This window comes from Cyphellophora europaea (genome assembly GCF_000365145.1).
Source record: "Cyphellophora europaea CBS 101466 unplaced genomic scaffold supercont1.3, whole genome shotgun sequence".
NCBI lineage: Eukaryota > Fungi > Ascomycota > Eurotiomycetes > Chaetothyriales > Cyphellophoraceae > Cyphellophora > Cyphellophora europaea.
In genome coordinates, this window is record NW_008481809.1 from 1380918 (window position 1) to 1403847 (window position 22930).

General features: G+C 55.2%; 8 protein-coding genes across 8 annotated transcripts; 3 read left to right on the forward strand and 5 right to left on the reverse strand.

The window, feature by feature from the left end:
* Positions 1 to 141: 141 nt before the first annotated feature.
* Positions 142 to 2508, forward strand: HMPREF1541_03412 (uncharacterized protein; the record flags this gene model as incomplete). The annotated part of the gene is made up of 1 exon (XM_008717763.1): positions 142 to 2508. The coding sequence occupies one exon, from the start codon at positions 142 to 144 to the stop codon at positions 2506 to 2508; it is 2367 nt and encodes a 788-aa protein (XP_008715985.1).
* Positions 2509 to 2914: 406 nt separating this feature from the next.
* On the reverse strand, positions 2915 to 4642 carry HMPREF1541_03413 (uncharacterized protein; the record flags this gene model as incomplete). The annotated part of the gene is made up of 1 exon (XM_008717764.1): positions 2915 to 4642. One exon carries the CDS (start codon positions 4640 to 4642, stop codon positions 2915 to 2917), a length of 1728 nt encoding a protein of 575 aa, XP_008715986.1.
* A 934-nt stretch (positions 4643 to 5576) lies between these two features.
* On the forward strand, positions 5577 to 7415 carry HMPREF1541_03414 (uncharacterized protein; the record flags this gene model as incomplete). The annotated part of the gene is made up of 3 exons (XM_008717765.1): positions 5577 to 6702; positions 6758 to 6918; positions 6975 to 7415. The coding sequence occupies 3 exons, from the start codon at positions 5577 to 5579 to the stop codon at positions 7413 to 7415; spliced, it is 1728 nt and encodes a 575-aa protein (XP_008715987.1).
* Positions 7416 to 7707: 292 nt separating this feature from the next.
* HMPREF1541_03415 (uncharacterized protein) lies at positions 7708 to 10637 on the reverse strand (the record flags this gene model as incomplete). Its single annotated transcript, XM_008717766.1, has 5 exons — positions 7708 to 8616; positions 8667 to 8774; positions 8829 to 9140; positions 9192 to 9374; positions 9420 to 10637. The coding sequence occupies 5 exons, from the start codon at positions 10635 to 10637 to the stop codon at positions 7708 to 7710; spliced, it is 2730 nt and encodes a 909-aa protein (XP_008715988.1).
* A 684-nt stretch (positions 10638 to 11321) lies between these two features.
* Positions 11322 to 12215, reverse strand: HMPREF1541_03416 (uncharacterized protein; the record flags this gene model as incomplete). Its single annotated transcript, XM_008717767.1, has 1 exon — positions 11322 to 12215. The coding sequence occupies one exon, from the start codon at positions 12213 to 12215 to the stop codon at positions 11322 to 11324; it is 894 nt and encodes a 297-aa protein (XP_008715989.1).
* A 934-nt stretch (positions 12216 to 13149) lies between these two features.
* On the reverse strand, positions 13150 to 15035 carry HMPREF1541_03417 (uncharacterized protein; the record flags this gene model as incomplete). Its single annotated transcript, XM_008717768.1, has 3 exons — positions 13150 to 13435; positions 13528 to 13929; positions 14080 to 15035. The coding sequence occupies 3 exons, from the start codon at positions 15033 to 15035 to the stop codon at positions 13150 to 13152; spliced, it is 1644 nt and encodes a 547-aa protein (XP_008715990.1).
* Positions 15036 to 16109: 1074 nt separating this feature from the next.
* HMPREF1541_03418 (uncharacterized protein) lies at positions 16110 to 19717 on the reverse strand (the record flags this gene model as incomplete). Its single annotated transcript, XM_008717769.1, has 4 exons — positions 16110 to 17876; positions 17928 to 18030; positions 18339 to 18840; positions 18889 to 19717. 4 exons carry the CDS (start codon positions 19715 to 19717, stop codon positions 16110 to 16112), a joined length of 3201 nt encoding a protein of 1066 aa, XP_008715991.1.
* Positions 19718 to 20646: 929 nt separating this feature from the next.
* On the forward strand, positions 20647 to 22836 carry HMPREF1541_03419 (uncharacterized protein; the record flags this gene model as incomplete). The annotated part of the gene is made up of 3 exons (XM_008717770.1): positions 20647 to 20686; positions 20733 to 20949; positions 21003 to 22836. 3 exons carry the CDS (start codon positions 20647 to 20649, stop codon positions 22834 to 22836), a joined length of 2091 nt encoding a protein of 696 aa, XP_008715992.1.
* Positions 22837 to 22930: the final 94 nt, after the last annotated feature.

Sequence of the window (22930 nt, forward strand, 5' to 3'; positions counted from 1 at the left end):
GGGTACTTTGCCCATAGGCTTGTGCGACGCTTTGGGAAATACCATCGGATGACCTGACACGAAGGAGTCGACTGGTCAGTAGTCGTCAATCCTACTTATTGATCTCGTAAACACGCAAACGCTTGCCCATCTACCATCATTATGCCTCACGCCGAGTATCTGAACTCACCGCTGACAATCGTTCCAGTGGAATCGCCAATATCGAGAACCCAGACTCCGTTCGGTCTCGATGGATATTTCCCACAGCTAGAGAAAAATCGGTCGTACGTGCAACACAATGGCGCCGCGACCCCTGACTCTGCGGTGTCCATGTCGATGGGCAATCGGCCGCCAGAAGGCCTCAACGTGATCATCCCAATGGGTGGCATTGGATCTCGATTCCAGAAAGAAGGCTATCGGTTCCCTAAACCCCTCATCAAGATCGTCGGGCGACCCATGCTGTGCTGGCTCATTGAGCGACTGAGCCTGACATCCCAGGATACACTCTGGCTAGCGGTCAACGAAGAGGTCGAGAACGAATTCCAGATCGCAGACCTGGTCCGGAAGTGGTTCCCAAAGATTGACGCTCGACTTCTGAAGCTCAATTACCTGACCAGGGGCGCCACAGAGACGCTGTTTATCGTCACGCAGACAATGTCTGCCAGTCACCGGCGCCGTCGGACCGTATCTCTCGACTGCGACACGATCTACTTCAACGACATCCTTTCTCAAGTTCGCAAGCTGCCTCAGTCGCACGGGGGCTGTTTCTGCTTCGAGGATCTCGGGTCGCAGCCGATCTTCTCCTACATCCAAGTCGACGAAAAGGATGTGATCACGGATGTCCAGGAGAAGAACGCCATCTCCACCCACGCGAATACTGGCGCGTATGTGTTCCCATCGGCGGCTGCGCTCAACCATTGGGCGACCATCTCCCTGGATTCCAAGCTCGACGGGGCAACAGACAAGGTTGGAGAATACTACACCTCGCAGCTCATCGAATTGATGATCAAGACGGGCGGCGTCCCCTTCTCTGCCCTCCGCCTTGACAACGACGAATTCAGTTGTGTCGGCACCCCTCGCCAGCTCGACGACTTCCTGGTCAAGATCTCCCAGAATGACAGCAACGTCAAACCCAAGCTCCAGCGCTTCTGTTTCGATCTCGACATGACTCTCGTAGGCATGCCCGAGGTTTCTGGCGACTACAGTACCTGCCCACCCCTCTGGGACAACATCGAGCTGGTACGCTCCCTGCACAAGGCGGGTCACTATGTCATCATCCAGACCGCACGGCGCATGCGCACGCACAACGGTAACGTCGGTGCTGTCATTGCCGACATTGGGCCTGTTACTTTGGCGCAGCTTGCCAAGTATGAGATCCCCTACCACGAAGTGGTCTTTGGCAAACCGTATGCTCACGTTTACGTTGATGACCTTGCCGTCAATGCCAACCTGGACACGCGCAAGGAGATCGGCTGGCTTGGAGTGGACGCCGCCAACGGTGAGACCAATAAACTTGCCGAGTTGAAGCACGCGAAAAAGGCCGGCATCGTGCCATCGCGCGACTTCAACCACGTGCAGATCCTGGGCGAGCGCGTCATGAAGAGCTCCAAGTCGCCCAAGCTGCTTGCCGAAATGTTCTTCTACAGCCACATTCCGGCCGGGCTGAGCGACCTCTTCCCGAAGCTATATTCGGCGAGCTTCTTCGAGGAGACGTCGACATACAGCTTCACAATGGAGAAGCTGCAGGGCGTGTCGTACTCGCACCTCGTGACCGCGCGATCTCTCACCCGCGGCCGACTCCGGCTGATGTTGGAGGCGCTGTATCGAGTCCACAGCACACCCACGCAACACAGCACCGCCAGCAACGTCGATCCGGAGATCGCAGATATGTTCGCTGCCAGCTCTTCGGGTGTCGTCAACATTTACGCCAACTATGCGGCCAAGATGAAGTCGCGCTACACACAACACGTAACCTGCTATCGCGCATTGGGTGATGAACTGACCTCACGGCTGTACAACACGCTGCTCTCGCGTCTGGAAACGTATGAGACCAACAAAGAGGCGCTGCCAGCGGCACTCATCCACGGTGATCCAGTCTTCTCAAACGTCGTATTGAACGAGAGCGCGCGTAAGGTCTCCTTTTACGATGTGCGCAGCCAGCAGGGCGACACGCTCACCACCGAAGGCGACATCTGCTATGACCTCGCGAAGGTGCTGCAGAGTCTGCAGGGATACGATCATGTGGTGCTGGCGGACCCCGAGACCCTTCGGAAAGCGAGCGCTGGGAACGGCTGGGGTCTAGGATTCATGGTCAAGGCGGAAGACAGGCTGTGTCTGCGTGGACTGCAGGAAGTGTTCTGGCAATTTGTCCAGGTGAAATACGAGGGGAAGGTGGAGTACCAGACGCTCTTGACGTTGGTGGCGAGTCTGATGTTCACGCTGATTCCCCTGCATCGGGAGGTGGTGCGGCCGATCTTCTTGCAGATGTGTGCGAATGTGCTGGAGCATGACGTGGGATTTCCTTTGTAAAGGGATGAATGGGAGAATGTCTTCCGGACTTGTTTGTCTAGAAATGACTGACAACTTCCAAGCCGTTGAACTGTTGAGCCATATGACTAGGTGCTCTGGACGTGTCACAGTGAGGTTGATATGACGTGCGCTCAAGAGGAGCAGGTCCTTGTAACGCCAAGACAGATGTAAGGGATGACAGTCGGTCCAAACTGGGGTTGTTCAGGGGCTGTCAAATACCCTGGACCGTTTCCCTGCAATGTGGAAGCCTCGATCATAAGTCAAGGTGCCCAGGTGAAACATTTGGAGTCTCCGTGCATTCTCTGAGTGCGCTATTGGGCTCGATGGCCCGTTTGTGAAGTGGAGACTACACACCAGATGACAGCGGATGTAGAGTATCGAGCAAGTCGGCGCTCCGAGGCATACCTCAAGGCCAAGAGAAGGCCTCGGTCGGGAACGACCACTGCAGGTACTCGTCAAACCCTTCCGGCAGAGTCATGCCAAGCGGGTCCATCTGTTGCGCGGTGGGATATGCTGTTTGATTCAACGCTTGTTGCACCTCCTTCGCCATCATCTCTTCGAAGAACTTCTTTCGCTGCCTCACCTTGATAGGATATATGGCAAACTGCGATGCCTCCATGTCTGGGAAGCGCGCTCTTTCGTTTAGGAAGACCTCTTCAAACTTATCTATCAGTCGGTCGCACACATGACCGAAGTTCAGATGGGTGCGGACGTAGTTGACATCCCAGCCATCTAGACCAGTGAGTGCTGACAACTTGGACAGCACTTCCAGAACTTGAGAGATTTGCCCTTTGCATGTCGAGGTCATTAGGGGAAAGCTTTCCAGGGCGATGGCTAGATAGGCGTCAATGTAGTTGCTTACCAGTGCCAGTAAAGCATGAAGTGCCTCAATCTTCTCGGCATGGTGGGGGCAGTCGCTGGTGAATATGCGGTCGTACAAAGCTATTTCGAGGGACTGAATGTCCAGCTGGAATTGGTGGTGGGTGACAAGCTGTGGTGGGAGCGCGCTGCGAAACTTCTGGATATCGGCTCGGAAGCAGGCCACATAAGCTCTGACGGTCATGGTCTGAGATGGTTGCACGCCTTTGGGGTTCAGGTAACGCTCTGCTAGCTGTAGCAGGCGTATAGAATGTACTGCTTGCACATCCAAGGGGCCGTTGGCGTGCTCCTCAACGTATTGACAGCTTGTTTCCATGATCTCGCTCCAGTGCGGAAACTCTGATCTACGCAGGGTAATGGCGTAGTAGCTTCCAATGTAGTAAAGCCCCATCATTGCGCGATAACCTGCACCGAGATCGTGTGGCCCGGAGTTCCTCCCGAAGATCAGGTGGTTGATATCGGCCCAGAGACGTGGAGGAACTCCGTTTGGATGTGGTGGCTGTGCCAGGCCAAGATCTACTATGAGAGCTCGGCCGAGATGTAGAAGATTCATCATCTGTGGATTCGCAATCAAGTGAAAAGGATACCAGGCTTCCAGTATGTTAATGGCGAACAACATGTCCATCGACTTGCGACCATGAATCAGCATTGCATTGACCAGTGAAGCTAGTACTTCACGTGCGACGTGCTTTTGAAGAACGCAGTGACGATGAAGCGCAGCCATGATTGCAACGGCGACGCTGAAGGGAGCTTTCTCGGCGCAGGTGGCGTAGTCAGCTGATTTGCTGTAGCTGGCTGCATCTGAGAGCTCGAATTGGGAGGTCAAGAAGGGGAATTGGTCAGCCATGTCTCTCCGGAAGTCGTCCAGGAGAGTTTGCTTGAATTCGACGTCGAGGTCATCGAGGGTCGCGCTTGCAAGCAGGGCTCCCTCCTGAGCGCTTGAAGCCTGAACGGCTGCTATGGCCGTGTGGCGATTGCTGGAGTTCGGGGTCGCGGCCGGAGTAGGCGGTTGACGGCCACCGTGTACTGCTGTACATGTACGAGGCCTTTTACGGGCTACTGGGGCCGGAGTGCTGCATGTTTTCTTGAGGCGATGGCATCGCTGGCAAATGGTTGCAGTCGCTGCGCTATCAGTATCGCCAGTGAACGGAAGACATCTCTCCTTCACTTGTGCACAGTTACGGCAAGCACGTCCTTCACGTAGGCCGGGTGTATCTGTATCGGAAGATGCACTGAGGCCGACTAAGGACGGCATTACGCCTCACCTGGAGCGGCGGAAGTCACCCGGGGGTCCCCCGGAGTGCTCGAGAAAGGTGCCGGCTTCTTGTTGTGGCACGCTCCAAAGTTAGTTATCATTCGTGGTACAGCACTCCCCGGTGGCAAGTAGAGTGTAGATTGTGTAAGAAGGCTGCCGAACATGAACCCGAATGCTCGGCCGAGATGCTGATCGAGAGTTGTGTCGTTCGACCGGAGTGAAGAGTAAATAGCACGACCCGGACGGAACGATGGGTAGGGCGACGTATTCTCTCGTAGCCGCTACTAGGCAACATTAGCAACATCAAGATCCCCTGGCAACGTTCTCGCAACTGCCATATATGGTTTAGCTCGACAGATTCATTGTCGGCGTGGGAAGTTCGCCCCTACACATCTGAGCAACATCAGGGCGGTACGTGACCCAACTGGACTTTGTGCGTAGCTCGGTTGATAGTGTAACAGCAAGTATGAATCACCTAGCGTTTTCAGACGTCTTTGCAGGTCAATATACAAAGTGATTTGTGCGGAAGTCCCGCGGAAGTCACATGACCATCGTCTCGCCAAGCCTTCATGAATGCCTCACCCCTTTCGGCATTTAACGTACGTAAATTGAGCTTGCAGAATCACCACGCAACACTCCTAAAATGCTCATTCTTGCCCATCCGGACCGGTTGCTGCCTGGCGCTCCGGGTCCGGGCACAAAACACTACCATTCCCCTGAACCACCAATAACCCGGCCAAGTCACAGATCCTGGTTGCAATGGCGGGGATCACGGCTCGGTAAGGGCTATGGGCTATGCGTACTCGGATTGTGATCATGCACGACTGCCCGGTAGCCCAATGCTGCTTCTCAGGCAGAAGTCATTATATGCTTGGGAAGCCGCAGCTTGGCTCTTGCTCAACGCTCTCTCGCATGCCTCACATCTCCCGTAACTATGGCACCTCAAAACGACTCTCAAGCAGGCACTTCTGTTCGGCCAACCAGCGACATCTCGTCCGACATGGATCCAGCCCCCCGAGAAACGACAGTTGCAGCGGAACCCGTGGCTGAAAAGAAGGAGAGCAATAGTGCAACTCATATGTCAGGCTGGCCACTCGGACTATTACTATTCGGCCTCTTCCTCGTCATTCTGATCGTCACTCTCGACATCTCCATCGTCGCTGTCGCAGTTCCTCGAATAACTGATGAGTTCCAAACGATCAAAGACATTGGCTGGTACCCGGCCGCCTTCTTGATCACGCAATGTACCCTGCTTCCTCTGGCCGGCCGAATATACACTTTCTTCCCATTCAAGGTCTGCTTTCTGGCCTTTCTTGCTGTCTTCGAACTGGGCTCGCTTCTATGCGGAGTCGCTCAGTCCTCGATGATGCTGATCATCGGTCGGGCAGTCTGCGGCATCGGCGGCTCCGGACTCATCAACGGCGCGCTCGCCATTGTCGGCATTGCAGCCTCTCCAGAAAAGCGTCCTCTGATGATGGGTCTATTCATGGCTGTCTCGAGCTGCGGCCAGATCGTCGGCCCATTGATCGGCGGTGCGCTGACGGAGCACGTGAGTTGGCGCTGGTGCTTCTATATCAACTTACCGGTAGGGGGAGTCACCACCATCATCTTCCTCTTCATCCGCTTTCCACCCTCCGACAAGAAGACCTGGACCTCGAAAAGCCTTTTCTGGGATCTGGATCTTCCAGGCTTCGCCGTCTTTGCCCCAGCCTGTGTCATGTTACTGCTGTCCATCACCTGGGGCGATACCGAATACCCCTGGAAGTCAGCCACAATAATCGGACTGTTGTGTGGGTCCGTCGGAATGTTCGCCGTCTTCATTCTATGGGAGATACGACAAGGAGAGCAAGCGATGATTCCGCCACCAATCATGAAGCTGAGAGCAGTCTATAGCTCCTGCATCACCGCCTGCTTCCAGGGGGGAAGCATGCTTATCCTCACCTATTACCTCGTTTTGTGGTTCCAGATCATCAAGGACGCCAGTCCGGCCCAGAGTGGGGTCTACACGCTGCCGAGTTTCCTCGGACAGGTGCTGTTCTCGGTTCTGACAGGTATTGCCAGTAAGCATGCATCGTTCGTTGTTGGGAGGGCGCCTTGAACTGACATCCCCGGTAGTGATGAAGATTCGTTATGCTTTGGCACCACTAGTCCTCGGCAATGTACTCACCATTGTCAGCTACGGAATGTTCAGCACCTTCAACCCATCGACCGGGTCTGCCGACTGGATAGGCTGGCAGGTCATGGCTGGCTCTGGCCGAGGCATGGCCCTCCAAATCGTATGTATAAGCTCTCGCCATACCCTTGCCAACGGTCACTAACGGCGACTGCGTAGCCTCTATTAGTGGTCCAAGGTGCAATCTCCAAAGCCGACCTAGCGACAGGCACATCGGTGATAGTCTGGGCTCAGTTCCTAGGTGGCAGCATCATCCTAACTGTGGCGCAAAGCGTCTTTGTGTCCTTCCTGCGCGCTGCCCTGCGGCGCTACGTGCCCACGTTGGATGCATCGGCGGCAATTGAAGCAGGCGCAACCAACTTCATCGCCTCTGTGCCGCCAGAGCTCCACGCCGCGGTGCTGGCCGCGTACAATCGCGCCATCACCCACGTCTTCTACTTGGGCGTCGCGGTGTCCGGGATCGCGCTGCTCACCTCCTTCGGAATTGGGACGGTCACGGTACAGGCGGGCGGTGCTTTGAAGGCTGGCAAGACAGATGCGGCGGTGGCTGAAACGGGAGGAAAGACAGAAACGGTGAAGGCAGAGCCTGAGAAAGCATAAGAAGTTTTCAGAGGCGTTGAGCACTTATATCTGTGGTGTTGCAATATGGTCCCGGACTCCCTTTCTCCTTGGGCATTCGTAGATAGATTTGTTCGCGTTGAGGTAGAATAATATACTGATGACACGAGTGGTTCGACGACAGTTAACGTGCGCCTGTTTCCATACCATATACTATCTCCCCTCAAACCAACGGCGTGAAGGTGTCATCTCCCGTAAGTCCACGGCAGCCGCCCCTCAATTTCGTCGACGACGCCTAGTGAGGCCGCCACCTCCCCTATCCTCATCCACAACCTCACAACCTCGCCTGCCCACCCAGCAACTCCGCCCCCGCCCCACTAATACACAACTTCCCCGTCTCATTGACCTTAACCTGATACACGACTTTTCCCCCCTCCCTCCACATCTCCGTCACGACCGTCTGGCCGGGCAACACCGTCCCCGCAAACCTGACTTTCACATTCCTGAACGGGCCGTACGCCTGAAAGACGTGCTTGCCACTGATGCCGAACGTCGCGAGGCCGTGCAGGATCGGCACCTCGAACCCCCCGACCTTGGAGAACTCCGGGTCGATGTGCAAGGGGTTGCGGTCGCCCATTAGGCGGTACAGGGCGGCGACGTCCTCGCTCGTCTTCTCCTCGACCACCCGATCGGGTTTGCGGGAGGGTGGCTTGTTCTCGGCCGTGGCGGCACCGCGGTCGGCGCCTTTGCGCTGGCCGCCGAAGCCGCCGCTGCCGCGGATGAAGGAGACGCTTTCGTTGTAGAAGACGGGGGTGCCGGAGGCGTCGGTGGTCGTGGCGCCGCGGCGGACGAGGGCCGCGGGGCCTTTGTCGACGACTTCGAGGAGGGTGGTGGTCGTCTTGAGGGTGCCGGAGGTGGGGATGGGGAATTGCTTGATTTCTAGGTACTGCTCGCCGTGAAGGAGCATGCGCATGTCGAAGTTGGGGAGGATGTCTTTGAGCGAGTAAGGGGCGCTGGAGAAGTAGGTGGGGACGATGCCGAAGGTGGGCAGGACTTGGAAGTTGGAGTCGTTTTCGTAGACGAGTGGTAGGTCGGTGCGTTTGGCTCCTAGGGAGATGTTGTAGAGGATCACGTCGCGGTCGGTGTACGTGTATGGGGACGGCGTGCCTTTCATCTGCATGGCCTGGTCAATCTTGGAGATGTAACGGCGATTGGCGCGGTTTTCCTGGGACAGTCCAGAGGCCTATCACGCTGTCAGACTGGCTAGAAAGAAACATATGTGGGGAAACTCACGATCTTCTCATCCTTTAGGACATTGCCCATTGTCCATCTACTTCCGTCCTGGGGTGACTCAGGGTGATCGCTCTTACCATTGTCGAAGTTACAGATTTCAGGGAAGGCCTAGCTATCATCAGCATTCACTTCTCGGCTCGAGACTTGCTGATATGTCCATACCTTTGCGACATCTTCAACAGACATCACGCCTTTAGTGTGGTCAAAGTCAACGCCTCTTGCACGCTGCCACCTCGTCCCTGCGAACCAGCCTGTGCCAGCTTCGTACAGCTGTCCGTTGGCTGGAGGCTTCTCACTGCACAGAGCAGCCACGAGAGGAGCAACATACTCGGGCTTCATGGCCAGCACCTCGTCCTCTGGACGTACAGTGCGTGTCATGTTCGTCCCTGCGGAGGGCGCAACTGTATTGACAAAGATGTTGTACTTTGCACCTTCCCGTGCTGTTGTCTTGGTGAACCCAATGATGCCGCATTTCTGGACTTATATCAGCTCATGAACGCCTCTCGAAAACTGGACGTGACCTACCGCTGCCGCATAGTTGGCTTGACCAAAGTTGCCGTAGATGCCCGAAGTCGACGTAATGTTCACAATACGGCCATACCGCTGCTTCAGCATATAAGGCCACGCTGCTCTGGTGATTGCGTAGGTTCCTCTCAGATGAACATTCATCACTGTATACCACATGTCGTCCGTCATATTCATGAAAGCCTGCTATTTGTCAGTAGTTGTTTCCACGGCATACTTCCTACTAACCTTGTCTCTCAAGATGCCGGCGTTGTTCACCACGACATCGATGCGCCCATACTTGTCGATGACGGCCTTGACAACACCAGCGCCGTTCTCAACCGACATCTCAAGCGGCATGGCCTCACCACCGATGGCCTTGATCTCATCCGCCACTTTCTTCGCATTCTTTAGGTCGTTTACCACAACTTTGGCGCCCAGCTTAGCAAACCACAGAGAATATGCCCTGCCTAAACCATCTCCGCCTCCGGTAACAAGCACGGCACGATCTTTGAACTTTAGGGGCTCGCCTGGCTGGTTCTTCGGCATGCTGTTGGCCTTCTCCAGCATTTCCAGGCTATTCGCAACACGTTGCGGGTGCTCCGCACCTTGGTAGTTGACGATGCTCGCATGGTTTTTCAGCACCACATCGGCGGTCAAGCTGTCGTCCGGCCTACCCCACCAGCCCTTGCTCCTCTCCCAACGGATCTTGCTGAAATGCCCCGCGGCTGCCTCGAAGATTGACCCGGTCTCCTTGTTTTCCTCGTGGCAGAGCACACCCACGAGAGGCACTACCCAGTCCGGCTTCATAACTTCCATCATGTCTGGACTCCACACCGTCTGTGTCAGACGACTCGCCGCTCCAGGCGCCAACACATTGCACAGAATGTTGTACTTCTTGCCTTCAAATGCCAGCGTCTCGCTGAATCCCACAACCGCCATCTTCGCCGCGGCGTAGTTACTTTGACCAAAGTTCCCAAAAAGCCCACTTGAGCTGCTGGTGTTGACGATCCTCCCGTACCTCTGCTTCCGCATATGCGGCCACGCGGCCCTCGCCGTGCGCATCGTGCCGTGCACATGCACATCGATAATGGCATCCCAGTCCTCATCCGCCATGTTCCGCAACGTCACATCCCGCAGAATTCCCGCATTGTTGATCAGCACGTCGACGCGCCCGAATGCCCGGATCGCCGTCTCGATGATCTTCTCGCCCTCCTGCACCGCATGGTAGTCGGCGACTGCGACACCGCCGGCATCGGTGATTTCTTTTGCGACGGCGTCTGCCACGCGTGCAGAACCGCCCCGGCCGCCACCGGGACCATCTTTGCCGTTGAACGTGCCGCCCAGGTCGTTGACGACGATTTTGGCACCGCGAGCGGCGAAGAATAACGCATAGGCGCGGCCGAGGCCGGCGCCGGCGCCGGTGATGACGATGACACGGTTGTCGTAGCGAATAGATTGAGTCATGGTCGACTGGTCAGTACATGCTCATAACACACAAACGATAAGAAGTGGTCGCGCTGGGCTATACGGCAATAATATAACAGACGCGGTGGAGCTAGAGTTTCTGTTCCCTCAAGACGGGGTGGCTGCTGCCGTGTACCGAGGCTTGCGGTGTGCTGGTCCGCAGATCCTGGGGTAAGACTCCAGAGCGACTCCGCATGCAGCGGTTGGCCGAGGGGGTGAGCTACAGTCCTGAAAGGGCAGTCGCCGAGGTTAGTAGCAGCTGAGCAAGCGTTTATCATCACCACTCCATTTTTGCTCCAGTCCTTGGCTATGATGAGAGGGGAATGGTTGAAGGCAGTTTTCGTGAAAGGCGGTCCGCCTTGTGGTCGCCTAGTGCCTAGTGCCAAGCCCTTTCTGAGGCAGTGAATGGTGAGTACCGATCGGCATTTATGTGGCGGGCTAGCGGTAGAACCTACTCTCATCTCCCCGCTCCTGAATGAGTGGTCTGGGGGGTTTCAGCGTGTCTCTATTTTCGGGTCTGTCCATTGTGTGTGGGCTCAATGCCTCCAGCACCTACTACATCACCATCCTCAAGGGATCCTTCGACCTGTCGTCAAGTACTCGTCGACTCAAGCGTTTGATGAAACCACGTAGCAAAGAACTCCCGTGAGGTCTGGGCTTAAGAACCCATCATCTTCCACCCCTTCAACCCAGCCACCACCTGACCGTCCAAACTCCGACGGCACCCACCCCCAGCACCACAGCCCACACCCCCAACCCCATCTTGACCGCCCACGGCTTCAGCGCCTGAATCTCCTTCCCCTCATTACTAACCGGCACGCCCACCCCCTCGGGAGGCACCTCGACGCCCAAAAACCCACACAGTGGCGCCCACCCGTCCCCCGCCTCCCACTCCAACACCTCCCTCCCCCTCTTCCTACACTCCTCCCTCACCCACTCATTATGCACGTCATAAAAGCCCGCACTCCAAATATCCGTCTCCGCCCCAAACCTGCGGCGCGCCAGCGCATCAAACTCCCGATACAGCCGCCAATGCGTCCAGCACATCGGGATCAGGCCACACACCAGCACATAGGTCCAGGAGGACCAAAAGCGCAGCACGTCGGCGCTGCGCGCCCACTCGGCGGCCCCGCGCCGTTTGTTGAGCACCACCCGCATATCCGGATACAGATCCAACAGATCCGGCAACAGCGCGAAGCCGGGGAAATCGGCGCTGCCGTTGAAGCCCCGGTATAGCTGCGCGACGAGCTTGCGGCGCGTCGCGGGGTTCTGCTCCTTGGTGGCGCGCACGGCCAGGCGCAGGAGCGACAGGTCCGTCATGATGACGCTGCCGTGCATGCTGGGGCGGAAGGGGAGGTGGGGTGCGCCCAACACGGTTTCGAGCGCGAGTTGGAGGGTCGAGGTTTGGCAGCGCCAGAGGCCCGCGCAGAGGCACTTGGGGCCTAGGGACGTGGTGTCGAGGGTGCGGGATTGGGGCTTGGTCCAGCGGGCTTGGCCGCGGGAGAGGGCGGTGGAGGCGTCCGGGTTTGAGGGGGTGGCGAGACTGGTGATGGCGGAGTTTAGTCTGTCGGTCGCCATTGTGATGGAGATGGGGCGGGAGTGGACCGGGGGTTAGGTGTTGTGTGCCAGGGCTTGGGGCTTGGGGCTACCGGTGTCGGAACAGTGTCGTTGGTTGTGTTCGCGGAGGAATGAAGACACAGAGCCACGTGGTGCCGTCAGCGAAAGGGTAGCACGAGACGAGCAAGGCCAGTGCCTGACTAGCCTTCTTATACTGCTGCTGGGATACTGTACTGATGTAGGAGGCTTGCCGCCGAGAACACAGCCTACCTAAGGAGTGTGCGGCGCTGTAACCCTAGAATCCGTCTTGGAAGGATACGCTACGTAGCTAGTTACAAGCATCAGACGTCAGGGTGTCGCTATACAGGCTGTGCGGACTGTCAAAGCAAGCTGGCGGGCCTGATTAGCGCCCAGCGCCCCGTTTATACATATCTAGTTAGTCCAGCGAAAGGTTTGATCCTGGACCAATCGCTGTGCTTAAAATGGCTATAGTGGAGGAATGGGATCGGAGTGTACAGTATGTCGAGGTACGAGTATCTTATGTTGGAAGTGCAAAGCATCGGCGACGTGGAGTACATGACATGGCAGATATATGTGCACTGCCACGGGTAGGTCTGAAGGCGATCGTGACTGTGACATCTTCACTCAGGGTCGAATGGCTAAGACAGCTGGGCGTCCCAGTGCGAAGTCCGGTTATGCTTGTCAAGCTGGTAGGTGGGTGTTGGTTAGCTTCCAGACCACAGTATGCTCGTCTGGAGCGGACAGATATGTGAAGTTGGGACTTGTCGAGAGAAGAGTTGTCAGATGAGCAGATAGAACGTCATTTGGTGGTCTCGCAAGACCTTGTACAACCTCGCCTAGCCTAGCCACACTCGAGCCAGCGTCATATCAGCGACAAGCCATGGCCCATCACCTTCCAGACTTCGCACTTCCACTCGCAACTCCATTTCCAACCTCAGATGACATATCTGAACCCCTTATGCTTATCGCCCAGCCTCAAGAGCTCATCCCTTGACAAGCTCTGATATCCCCAACGAGCCTTCTCGTGCTCCTCGTCCAGACGCGCGGGATCAACGTCACGGCCGTCCGGATGCGCGAAAGAGATGGCGTCACGGGCGCGGTTGTCGCGCCAATTCACAAACATGATGAGGGATGTCATGATGAAGGTCAGGCCTGCGAAGCCCAGGTTGATGGCGTGGCCTTTGATGAAGCGGGGGGCTTCGGGTGTGGGGTAGATGTTGCTGTGGAGGGTGAGGAGTTAGTCAGGTGTGCGAGGGAGGGCGGCGAAAGAACGAGAACAAGGAGGAAAAGAGGGAGAAAGAAGGAGACTCACGAGGAAATGAGACCGGCTGAGTTGCCGATCGTGAAGAAGAAGCCCATGACGGTCGCACGGACGTACAACGGACCAAAATTTGCACCGACGTAGCTGATGGCTAGGGCAATGTTGGGCGAGACGCCAGCAACGGTAAGGAAAATGGCGAAGTACTTGACGCCGGCTGACACGTCGGAGATCAGGATGCCGTAACCCACAATGACGAAGCAAGACCAGAAGAGAATGAATGGTCCTCGCATAATGAATCGATCCGCTAGAAAAGCCGAGGCCATGGTTGTGATGAAGCCAAGCACGTACGGTGGGACTGAGAGCAGGTTGGCTGAAGCGCCTGAGAAGTCGAGGTCGGCGATGATGGTGGGCGTGAACAGTGCCAGGCTGTACAGGGGTTCAGCGATGGAGATACTGGATTCTGATTAGACTTGTATCGAATAGAGGGAGAACTAGGTGGGTAGATCAAAGAAAAGCTGTTCTCATGACGATCTGAAAGAGAAGTCCCAGATGTCATACAACGCTTCGCCGATCGTGCCGCTGGGATATCTGGGGGAGACTTACTACATGATGGCGTACATATAGGTGCGATAGTCGGCGAATGCAGTGCGAACTTGACCCCACGAAAAGGGCACATTGGCGTTGGTTACACCCTGACTCTTTGCCAGGAAGTGGTTCCACTTCTTCGTCTCTTCTGGGGTCAGGATCTTGTTGTCGTCTGCTGGGAAGTCTACCAGCAGCCACCAGCCCGGTATCGCCGCTATCAAGGTAACAAGACCTTCAATGATGAAGATCCATCTCCATCCACCTGGAGTTGGCACCAACTTTTGACTGGGTAGATCGCCAAATGACTCCCACGACGGAAATGGAATGTACTTGAGACCATACGCGAGGACACCGCCGAAAGCACCGGCCAGCGTGGCGCCCGAGAAGAAGATGCCGACGCGCAAAGCTTGCTGCTTTCGAGCGTACCAGCAGGTTAACATGAAGTTGATGCCAGGAAACAGGCCGCCCTCGGCAATCCCAAGAAAAAATCGTGCGGCTTGGAGGCCCCCAGCAGACGTCACAAGGCCCATGAGGGTCATGATGATACCCCAGGCGACCATAATAATGGGGATCCAGCGGTGCGGCTTCACCGCCTTCAGGATCAGGTTGGACGGCACCTCGACGACGATGTAGCCAATGAAGAAGACGCTGAGAGAAATAGCGTAGGCATTGCCCTGTACGATGCCCAAGTCGCCTTTGAGCCCGGCGACAGCAGCCTGGCCGATGTTGACTCTGTCGAGGAAGGACAGCAGGTACAACAGCGAGCAGTAGGGGATGATAGCCCAGTCGAGCTTGCGGATAATGTGGCGGTATTCGTGGTGGGACATGGCCACCTCCTCGGCGTCGACGCCGCCGCCATGCGCCTCGTCGATGTGTTTCTCGTTCTCGGGCTTCGGAGACGCATTGCTGTCAGGCGGCGAAACCTGACCGTGGCCGTCGCCATCCACTCCTGGCGCGTGGTGGGTCGTCGACATTGTGAGCAGTGAGACTCGCTTAGGGGTCCGAGTACAGGCAGAAAATGGTCGCCGTGCAAATTGGAGTACGCGAACACCAGCAGTCGAGTTGAGAAGGAAAAGACGACTGGACGCACGAAAGAAATTGACTGCTTTGTAAGGCCTGAACAAAACAAGGAGGGAACCTTAGGACCGACTACTCCGAAGGGCGGGTCGGGCTGTTCGCCTCTAGTATCGTGGTGCGCCACCCGCCCTCATCTCGCCCCCTCAGAGTGGAGGGTGGGGGTGTCATTCCGGGGTCTCCACAGCGGTAACAGGGCGTCGCTAGGGCGCTGTTGCAGTTAGGCATCCGGCATGTCCGGAACCGAGGCGCAATAACGATTCCGATGGTTTGGGATTTTCAGTGAAGCCGTCATCATCACTGCGCGACGTTACGTTGGAGGTTTGCGAACACGAGGTGGCTGTTGTGATGCGCAGACCAAGCATTGGAGGGTGGCGGCATGGTGGTGGCTTGCCCTGACTCAAGCTCGCGTGCCCAGCACTCGGCAAAGCTTTTCTCCTAGCTCGCCTGTAGTAGCCGAGCTAAGCGGCCTGCAGCCCGGGTCGCCTTTTCTGAGGCTCAGTTGAAGTCTTCACGATTGGAATTGCTAACATAATACCTAGTACTGATCAGTGTCGACCAACAAGTATGATGAAGCGTTCGAGCGCCAGAGGAGCGTCAAAGACGAGGCTCATAGACTGTACAATCACCTACAGCTGCTGTTGTCTATCGCCTGACAGGACGCAAATATATTCGTACTGGTGGTGGAGTGCGCCCGCGGACTATGGTTCAAGATTGAGACACTGTTTCACTGCATCTTCTCTATGCAGCCTCGTCCGTCGTCTGCTGTGATAGTAGTACATAAGGTGCAGAGTTGTGTCCATCGCTCGCTGACTCATTCGCCGGCGTAGCCCATCATAGGAGTTCCATCATGCCGTCGTGGGTATCTATCTGTCAGGGAATGCATCAACGCCCAAAAATGCATAGTAATGTACACCTCAAGTCGAGAAAGCGCCCCTCTTTTAATATCTCCAGTGTCGTTGCAAGCTCGAACCCTACTTCGAGTGTCGAAAGTTGCAGTCGTCGCCATAGGTGCATGTTCCCTTCTCCCAGAACTCACACACTTTCGTCTTGTAGTTCAGAGGACGTCCGTTCTCGTCCACAGGCACAGACTTCTTGCCCTTCTTGTTCTTCTTTCCACCATCGTAATCGTCAACTGGCGGCTGATAACTCGGCTGCATAGCGCTTTGAGTTTGTTGAAGCTTAGCCATAATGGCTTGCAGCGTGTTGGCTGTGTCCGGTGGCAGTTGCTGGGCGGGGGCCTGATAGGTTTGTGCATTGCCTTGTCCCGCAACACTGGCAACAAGTTGACTCAGGTCGAACGGTGCCGGCGCCGCCGCGGGTGCCGGTGCTGGCGCTGGGGCCGGCTGAGCTGCTGGCTGCTGAAGAATGCCTATCGCTCGGAGCTGCGCAAGCAAGTCGGTATTATTGGACGGTGTGCTTGGCGCTGCATGTTGTGCACTGGCCTCACCAGCCATGGCTTGCAACGTGGTCCCGAAATCCGCATGCCCATCCGAGCCAAAGCCACCCTGGAAGCGCCGACGCGCGTACATATCCTTCTCACGAGCCCGCACTCTTTCTTCCGGCTCGCCGAACTCGTCAATTGGCGTAAAGTCGTCGTCGCCTTCATCGACTGGCTCTTTGGGGGTCTCAGGCCGATCAGACGCAGTTGCATAGATGGTCATGATGCTAGTCTCCTCTAGCTTGTCCTGTGCCTCCTTGGACTTGCTCTCGGCCACCATCGTCCCGCCATGCTTGATGCCGTTCAGAGCAGGATCGCATTCCTCCGAAGCGAGCTCACTGAAGTCGACTTCGTCTGGTTCAGTATAACTATCGGGGTCGAAGTCACCTTCTTCCTCCGAATCATCCTCATCATCTATGGCCATAGATCGCTTGAGCATTTCACCCTCCTTGCCCGTGTCACCGGCATCCTTCATCGCGCTGTCTCCACGCTTGATCTCCTCTTCCGGATCATGGGTGAAGAATCGAGTCTCGACAAGCTCATTGTCATGCTTCCAAGACACACGCAGCTTTCGTCTCGACTCCTTCCGCAGTCTCTTGGTTTTCTCTTCTGGAGTCTCGTTGAGTGCCTCGTCTTCCTTCTTTGGCTTGACTTCTTTCTTCTCCTGAGAGAACAAGCCGCTGAGAAAGGACGATCCTTTGCTAGCTGCCGCAGCGGCAATAGGGGCAGGAACGCCGCTCGCTGGGGGCGATTCTCGCTTGACCGGCTCCTTTCTCACTTGCTGGAGAGCAGGGGTGACGCCATCTTTCTTGACCGCGGCAAGACGCTCGGCATTCGTTGTGCCAGGCTTCTTAGAGGCAGACATCAAAGATGCAAATGAAGCAGCTTTAGTGGCCGCAAGTGGTGCCTTTGGCTTGGCAGCTGCAGGTGTAATAAGTGTTCCACCCGTGGTTGCAGAACCTGTCTTGCCCTTCTTTGCCGCCTCAGCGGCCTCCTGGGCCCGTCTCTTCTCCGCATTCTGAAGAGCCAGAGGCTTCGAAGAGGGCTTGACCATCTTCTTCGCCGCGGGTCCAGCAACTTCACCTTCACGCGCACGTTTGACGCCAGCCGCCGTTTCGCCAGCCCCTTTTAACTCCGCCGCCTTCTTGTTGCGAGCAGTGGCAGCTTTGGCATTGTCCATGATTTGTTGCGCTAGAATCTTGGTCTCACCGGATGCCTTCTTCGATACTCGTTGAAGTGCCTTGATCCACTTTGAGCTTTCGAGTTTCTCTTCATCAAGCGTGGCAAAAGTCTCTGCAAGCTGCAAATTATTATTAGTTTGACTATCCAGATATTCGGCAGGAAAACAAACCTTTAGAGTAGCGAGAAGGAGCGGGCTTTCGTAATCGACAGCCGTGACCCGGTCGAGAAGGAACGAGTACAAGGCTGACAGGGTATAGAGATTTTCGCCGAGACTGGAGAAGGCATCAGCATGTCGAAACACAGTAGTGGTCTTTGCCAGATTAATCTGGCATTGCAACAGTAATAGTCACGAGGGATGCAAACAGAGCTATCTGAAGGCCTATAGATACTTGGGCGAATGATACGAGCTGCAAGACTCAAGCACTGTCTATGGCAACAACAGACGCATATGACAGGTCAAGATGCTGGTGGCACGTTTGCACATGTTTCACGCCTTCCGCCATGGCTAGCCAAGTATACGCGATCGCTAACAGCCAAAATCGTGTCAAACGTAAGAGGGGAGGAGTCATAAGTAACATACCTTCTGATGATGGCGGGATGAGCGAATAACATGGACTTGTTGATGAGATTTTCCATGGTCTGGCGATACTGGGCGACTTCGGCTTTCAGTCTAGGTGCATCAGCAGCGGTCGACGATCCCTCATGCTCTGCTTTCTTGAGGCTTTCGTTCCGGGCTTTCCAGGCGTCTCGTAATGTCTTGATGGTTTCACCAAAGTCAACGACACCCGATTTGATCTTCTCGACCGGTGCGGTCTTGTTGCGCGGATACCAGACAGCCTTCACAGCATTGAACACAGCTCGCACACGCTCATCAGTAGGAGGCGACACCGAAATCATTGCTGGAGCTGGCTCGGGCTCCTCGTCCTCGATTTCCAAATCTGAGCTCGAAGCACTACCGGAACCGCCATCAACGCCAGGAATCGAGCCATCCTTTCGAGGACGACCTCGGGGTTTCTTGGGTGCATTGGGATCCTTCATGCCTGGCTTGATCCCAGCAACGGGTGCGAATTGTGACAATGCCGCTGAGAGGTGATTAGTCTGGTAGCTTCAATGGTTGGACCACAACTTACCCTGCATTGCGTTGGGCTGTAAAGTCTGTGACATGCCCGGTATCTGTTGCTGTTGGACAGGTGGCAGGCCCTGGTAGTATTGCTGCTGAGCTTGTCGTTGTGCCGCTGAACCATAATGACCATTGGGGTTGTTGGGTTCTGCGTTCAACATGGAGGGATTGACGAACGAAGTCGAGGGACCCTGGCCAGGGTTCTGAAAGTTCGCAAATTGTATAAGATCGGCATCCTGACGCTGAGGAAGAGTAGGTCCGCGAGAGTCGAAGGTCATAAACGGTGAATATTGTTGCTGCCTCGGAGGATACTGAGGAGCGGGCGATGGAGAAGGACGTGGCTGAATGTTGAGCTGACCTTGGTGGCTCTGAGGTGTGTAGTTCTGGCCAGTGAAAGGATACTGATCTAGGGGTGAAGGCGAGTGCGAAGGCTGTTGCTGAAATATTCGAGGATCGTATTGAGGCTGAAAAAGCCCACGGTGATCAGGATACATCTGCTGTCCATATTGGGAGTGTTGTGAGTATTGCTGGGATTGGTTGTAATTAGGCATTGCGGGGCTTTGAGTACGCTGCGCAACATTCTGACTGAAAGCTGGACTAGAATAGCTAGACTGGTGTGACTGTTGTGGCTGCTGTTGAGGTTGTTGCTGCAGGCTACTGTTGAAGTCTTGGCTACCTGTGTCGAATAGGTCAGGGTGGAAGTACTGCTGCATATCGTCTTGATCGCCATTGTTGGCGAAATTCTGGAGGCTTCCTAGGAAGTCGACACCGAAGTTGGTTCCGTTATCGCCGTGGTGCAGGTGCGAATTGCCAACGTTATGAGCAGGGCCCGAGTCCATAGTGATGGTGTTGATGGACGGAGGAACGTTGAAGTTGGAGAAAGATCACGTGATATGGAATGCGGGACCTGCGCGCGGGGCGGCAAATTGGCTTATGCCCAGCCCGCCGCAAAGCAGGATGTTTGTGCCTCGAGTCGGCAATTTTTTTGCGTTGACGCGATAGGCGACAGGTCTGTCTGAGCGCCCGACAACAGGGCCGAGTTGGGATTCTGATCAACGTGCAGAGACCGTTAGAACTTCAGACCCGTCCGTACGCAGTGTGCTCTCCAAGTGCCTTGGACACCCGCAGTCATTCCCAAATCCGTCAACCTCCGCAAACCCCCCTAAACTTCAAACGAATGACCTTTAGCCTCGCAGGACGCGACAATAAAATCTATGTCTCGCGACGCCCTGTGACAAAGAGTTCTCGAGTCGGACACATCCGCAAATCTCACATCAATACATCCTGCAGTCGAAAATGAAGAGAATGAAGATTATGACGCGATCAACACGCGACAGGTTCACGCTCAATCAGACTTCGCCCGACCACTGTAGACGCCGCTCACTTCGGCAGAAGCAGCCAAAACTATTACAATCCAGGAGAAGAGACTGCGATATTACACAGATGGAGTTTGCGTGATGGATAATGTCGTTGCGGATGAGGAGTTGATGAGGAAGATCGAAGAGGTTGGAGGATGAAAAGAGATGACTTTGTCTTTCCCGCCACCAAGCCAAACACGGTTGTCTTGGCACCCGGGCCAGGTTTCTCCGGCAGCCGATCGACCTCAACCGCCCTCACTCGCACCCATCTATTTGGAAAGGACAGATTTTAAGCGGAACGTGGCCACTACCAGAAGGCAGCACATCTCAAAGAGAGGCGCAAATGGCCGATTCTGCTGCAACTTTCCACTTCGTTGTCTCGAGGTGAACAGCAGCTGTGTAATCTCGACATGGCTACCAGAACGCAGACGCTGCGCGACCGTCAAATAGGTGGGCAAGGCCAGCGCTTGCTGAAGTTCGTGACTGATCACAATAGCGTCCATCGAGCGAATACTAAGCCTCAACCACGATGCGCCAGTTGCCGAAGGTGCCAGCAAAGACCCGAGCACCGGGCAATACCAGATCGATGCCTTACTGAACGAAGAAGGCGAGCCAGTGTGGAAGGTCCTGGTGTTCGACAACCTTGGACGCGATGTCATTAGCAGTGTACTCCGAGTCAACGATCTACGCAGTAAGGGGATCACCATTCACCTGTAAGATGGTCTCTGCCGCTCGAATCGCAAGAGTAACAAGCTGAACAGCCCAGTAACATAAACTCGACCCGATTTCCCATTCCCGATGTGCCAGTGTTATATCTGGTGGAGCCGACAGCTGTCAACATACAGCTCATATGCTCTGACCTAGCCCGAGGCCTATACTCGCCAGCCTATGTCAATTTCATCTCCTCGGTACCCCGAACAATTCTCGAAGACTTCGCTGCGCAGATTGCGTCGACAAATACTGCTGAGAGCATCGCGCAGGTCTATGACCAATATCTAAATTTCATCGTTGCAGAACCAGATTTGTTTAGTCTGGGAATGGGAAAAGAGTCCTACTGGACCTTTAACAGCGCAAAAATCGAGGAGGCTGTGCAAGATGCGGCCATTGACAAGATTGTCAGTGGCCTTTTCTCGGTCAGTGTCACAATGGGTGCGGTACCCATCATTCGCTGTCCGCAGACCGAGTTGGCGAAGATGATTGCAACAAAGCTGGACCGGAAATTGCGGGACCACGTTCTCAACTCGAAAGACAACCTCTTCACCAAACAACAAAGCAACACCTATGCCACGCCGTCGAGGCCGGTATTGGTTATATTGGATCGGAATGTCGATTTGGTCCCAATGCTGTCTCACTCGTGGACATATCAATCTCTGGTTCATGATGTGCTCAAAATGCATCTCAACAGAATCACCGTGGAAGTGTCAGATGAGCAAAATCCTGAGGCGAAACCTCGGTCTTACGACTTGAATGCTTCAGACTTCTTTTGGGCGCGGAACGCAAGCGCGCCTTTCCCCCAAGTTGCGGAAGACATCGACAAAGAGATTACAAAATACCAATCAGACGCCGAAGAGGTGACCAAGAAAACCGGTGTTAATAGCATTGAAGATCTCGACGACTCTTCGGCATCTGCCGCACAGTTGAAAGCTGCCATAACATTACTGCCCGAGTTGCGCGAGCGGAAAGCCACTCTTGACATGCACATGAACATCGCCACGGCGCTTCTGAAGGGGATCAAGGACCGTCAGCTGGACAACTTCTTTCAGATTGAGGAGGATATCACGAAGCAGAATGGTAATGAAGTCCTCGCTTTAATCAAGGCCGCTGACAAAGGTGCGAATCCTCTCGACAAGTTGCGCCTTTTTATCATCTGGTACTTATCAGTTGATCGGGAGCCCACGAAAACCGAGCTAGCCGAGTTCGAAGCGGCTCTGAAGGAGGCCGGATGCACAGAGACGGTGGCGGCCATCAAACACATCTCGAACGTGCGACTCGAGACTCGAGGTACCATGATGACTTCGAGCGTCTCATCTCAACCACAACAATCAGCCGCGCCCCTTTTTGGAGGCTTATCATCGCTGTCGAAGAATTTTACGGACAAGCTGGCCTCCAACATTCCAGGTGTTAATGTAAACCTTGATTCTTTGCTATCGGGTGTCAAGAACTTAATGCCAGCAAACAAGGATCTTACTGTCACCAAGATCGTTGAGTCCATCATGGATCCACCTGCAGCTTCGTCATCTGCTATCGCCATGACGGAGAACTATCTTTACTTTGACCCACGAAGTGCGCATGCCCGAGGTACCACCGGCGTGCCAGGATCTGCCTCACGACCTGGCACAGCACAAGGCGGCGCCGGTGGTGCGCAGCCTAGCTTTGGGCAACGGAGACAAGGCTATACGGAGGCTATTGTTTTCACTATCGGTGGTGGTAGTATGGACGAATACGGAAATTTGCAAGAGTGGGTGAAGCGGACGACCGCACAAGGACATGGTGGGAGCGGTGTTACGGCAAAGACTAGACGGGTCGTATATGGCAGTACAGAATTGGTAAATGGCGAGGACTTTTTGGGCGAGCTGGTGAGATTGGGGTCCGAAGGCTGATCGCAGTGTTGCGTACAGTGAAATAGACCAGGCAATTATCAAAATATCAGTCCTCAAATGTGTCTTCGCGGTGCCGTGCTGCTAGGTGCCTCCG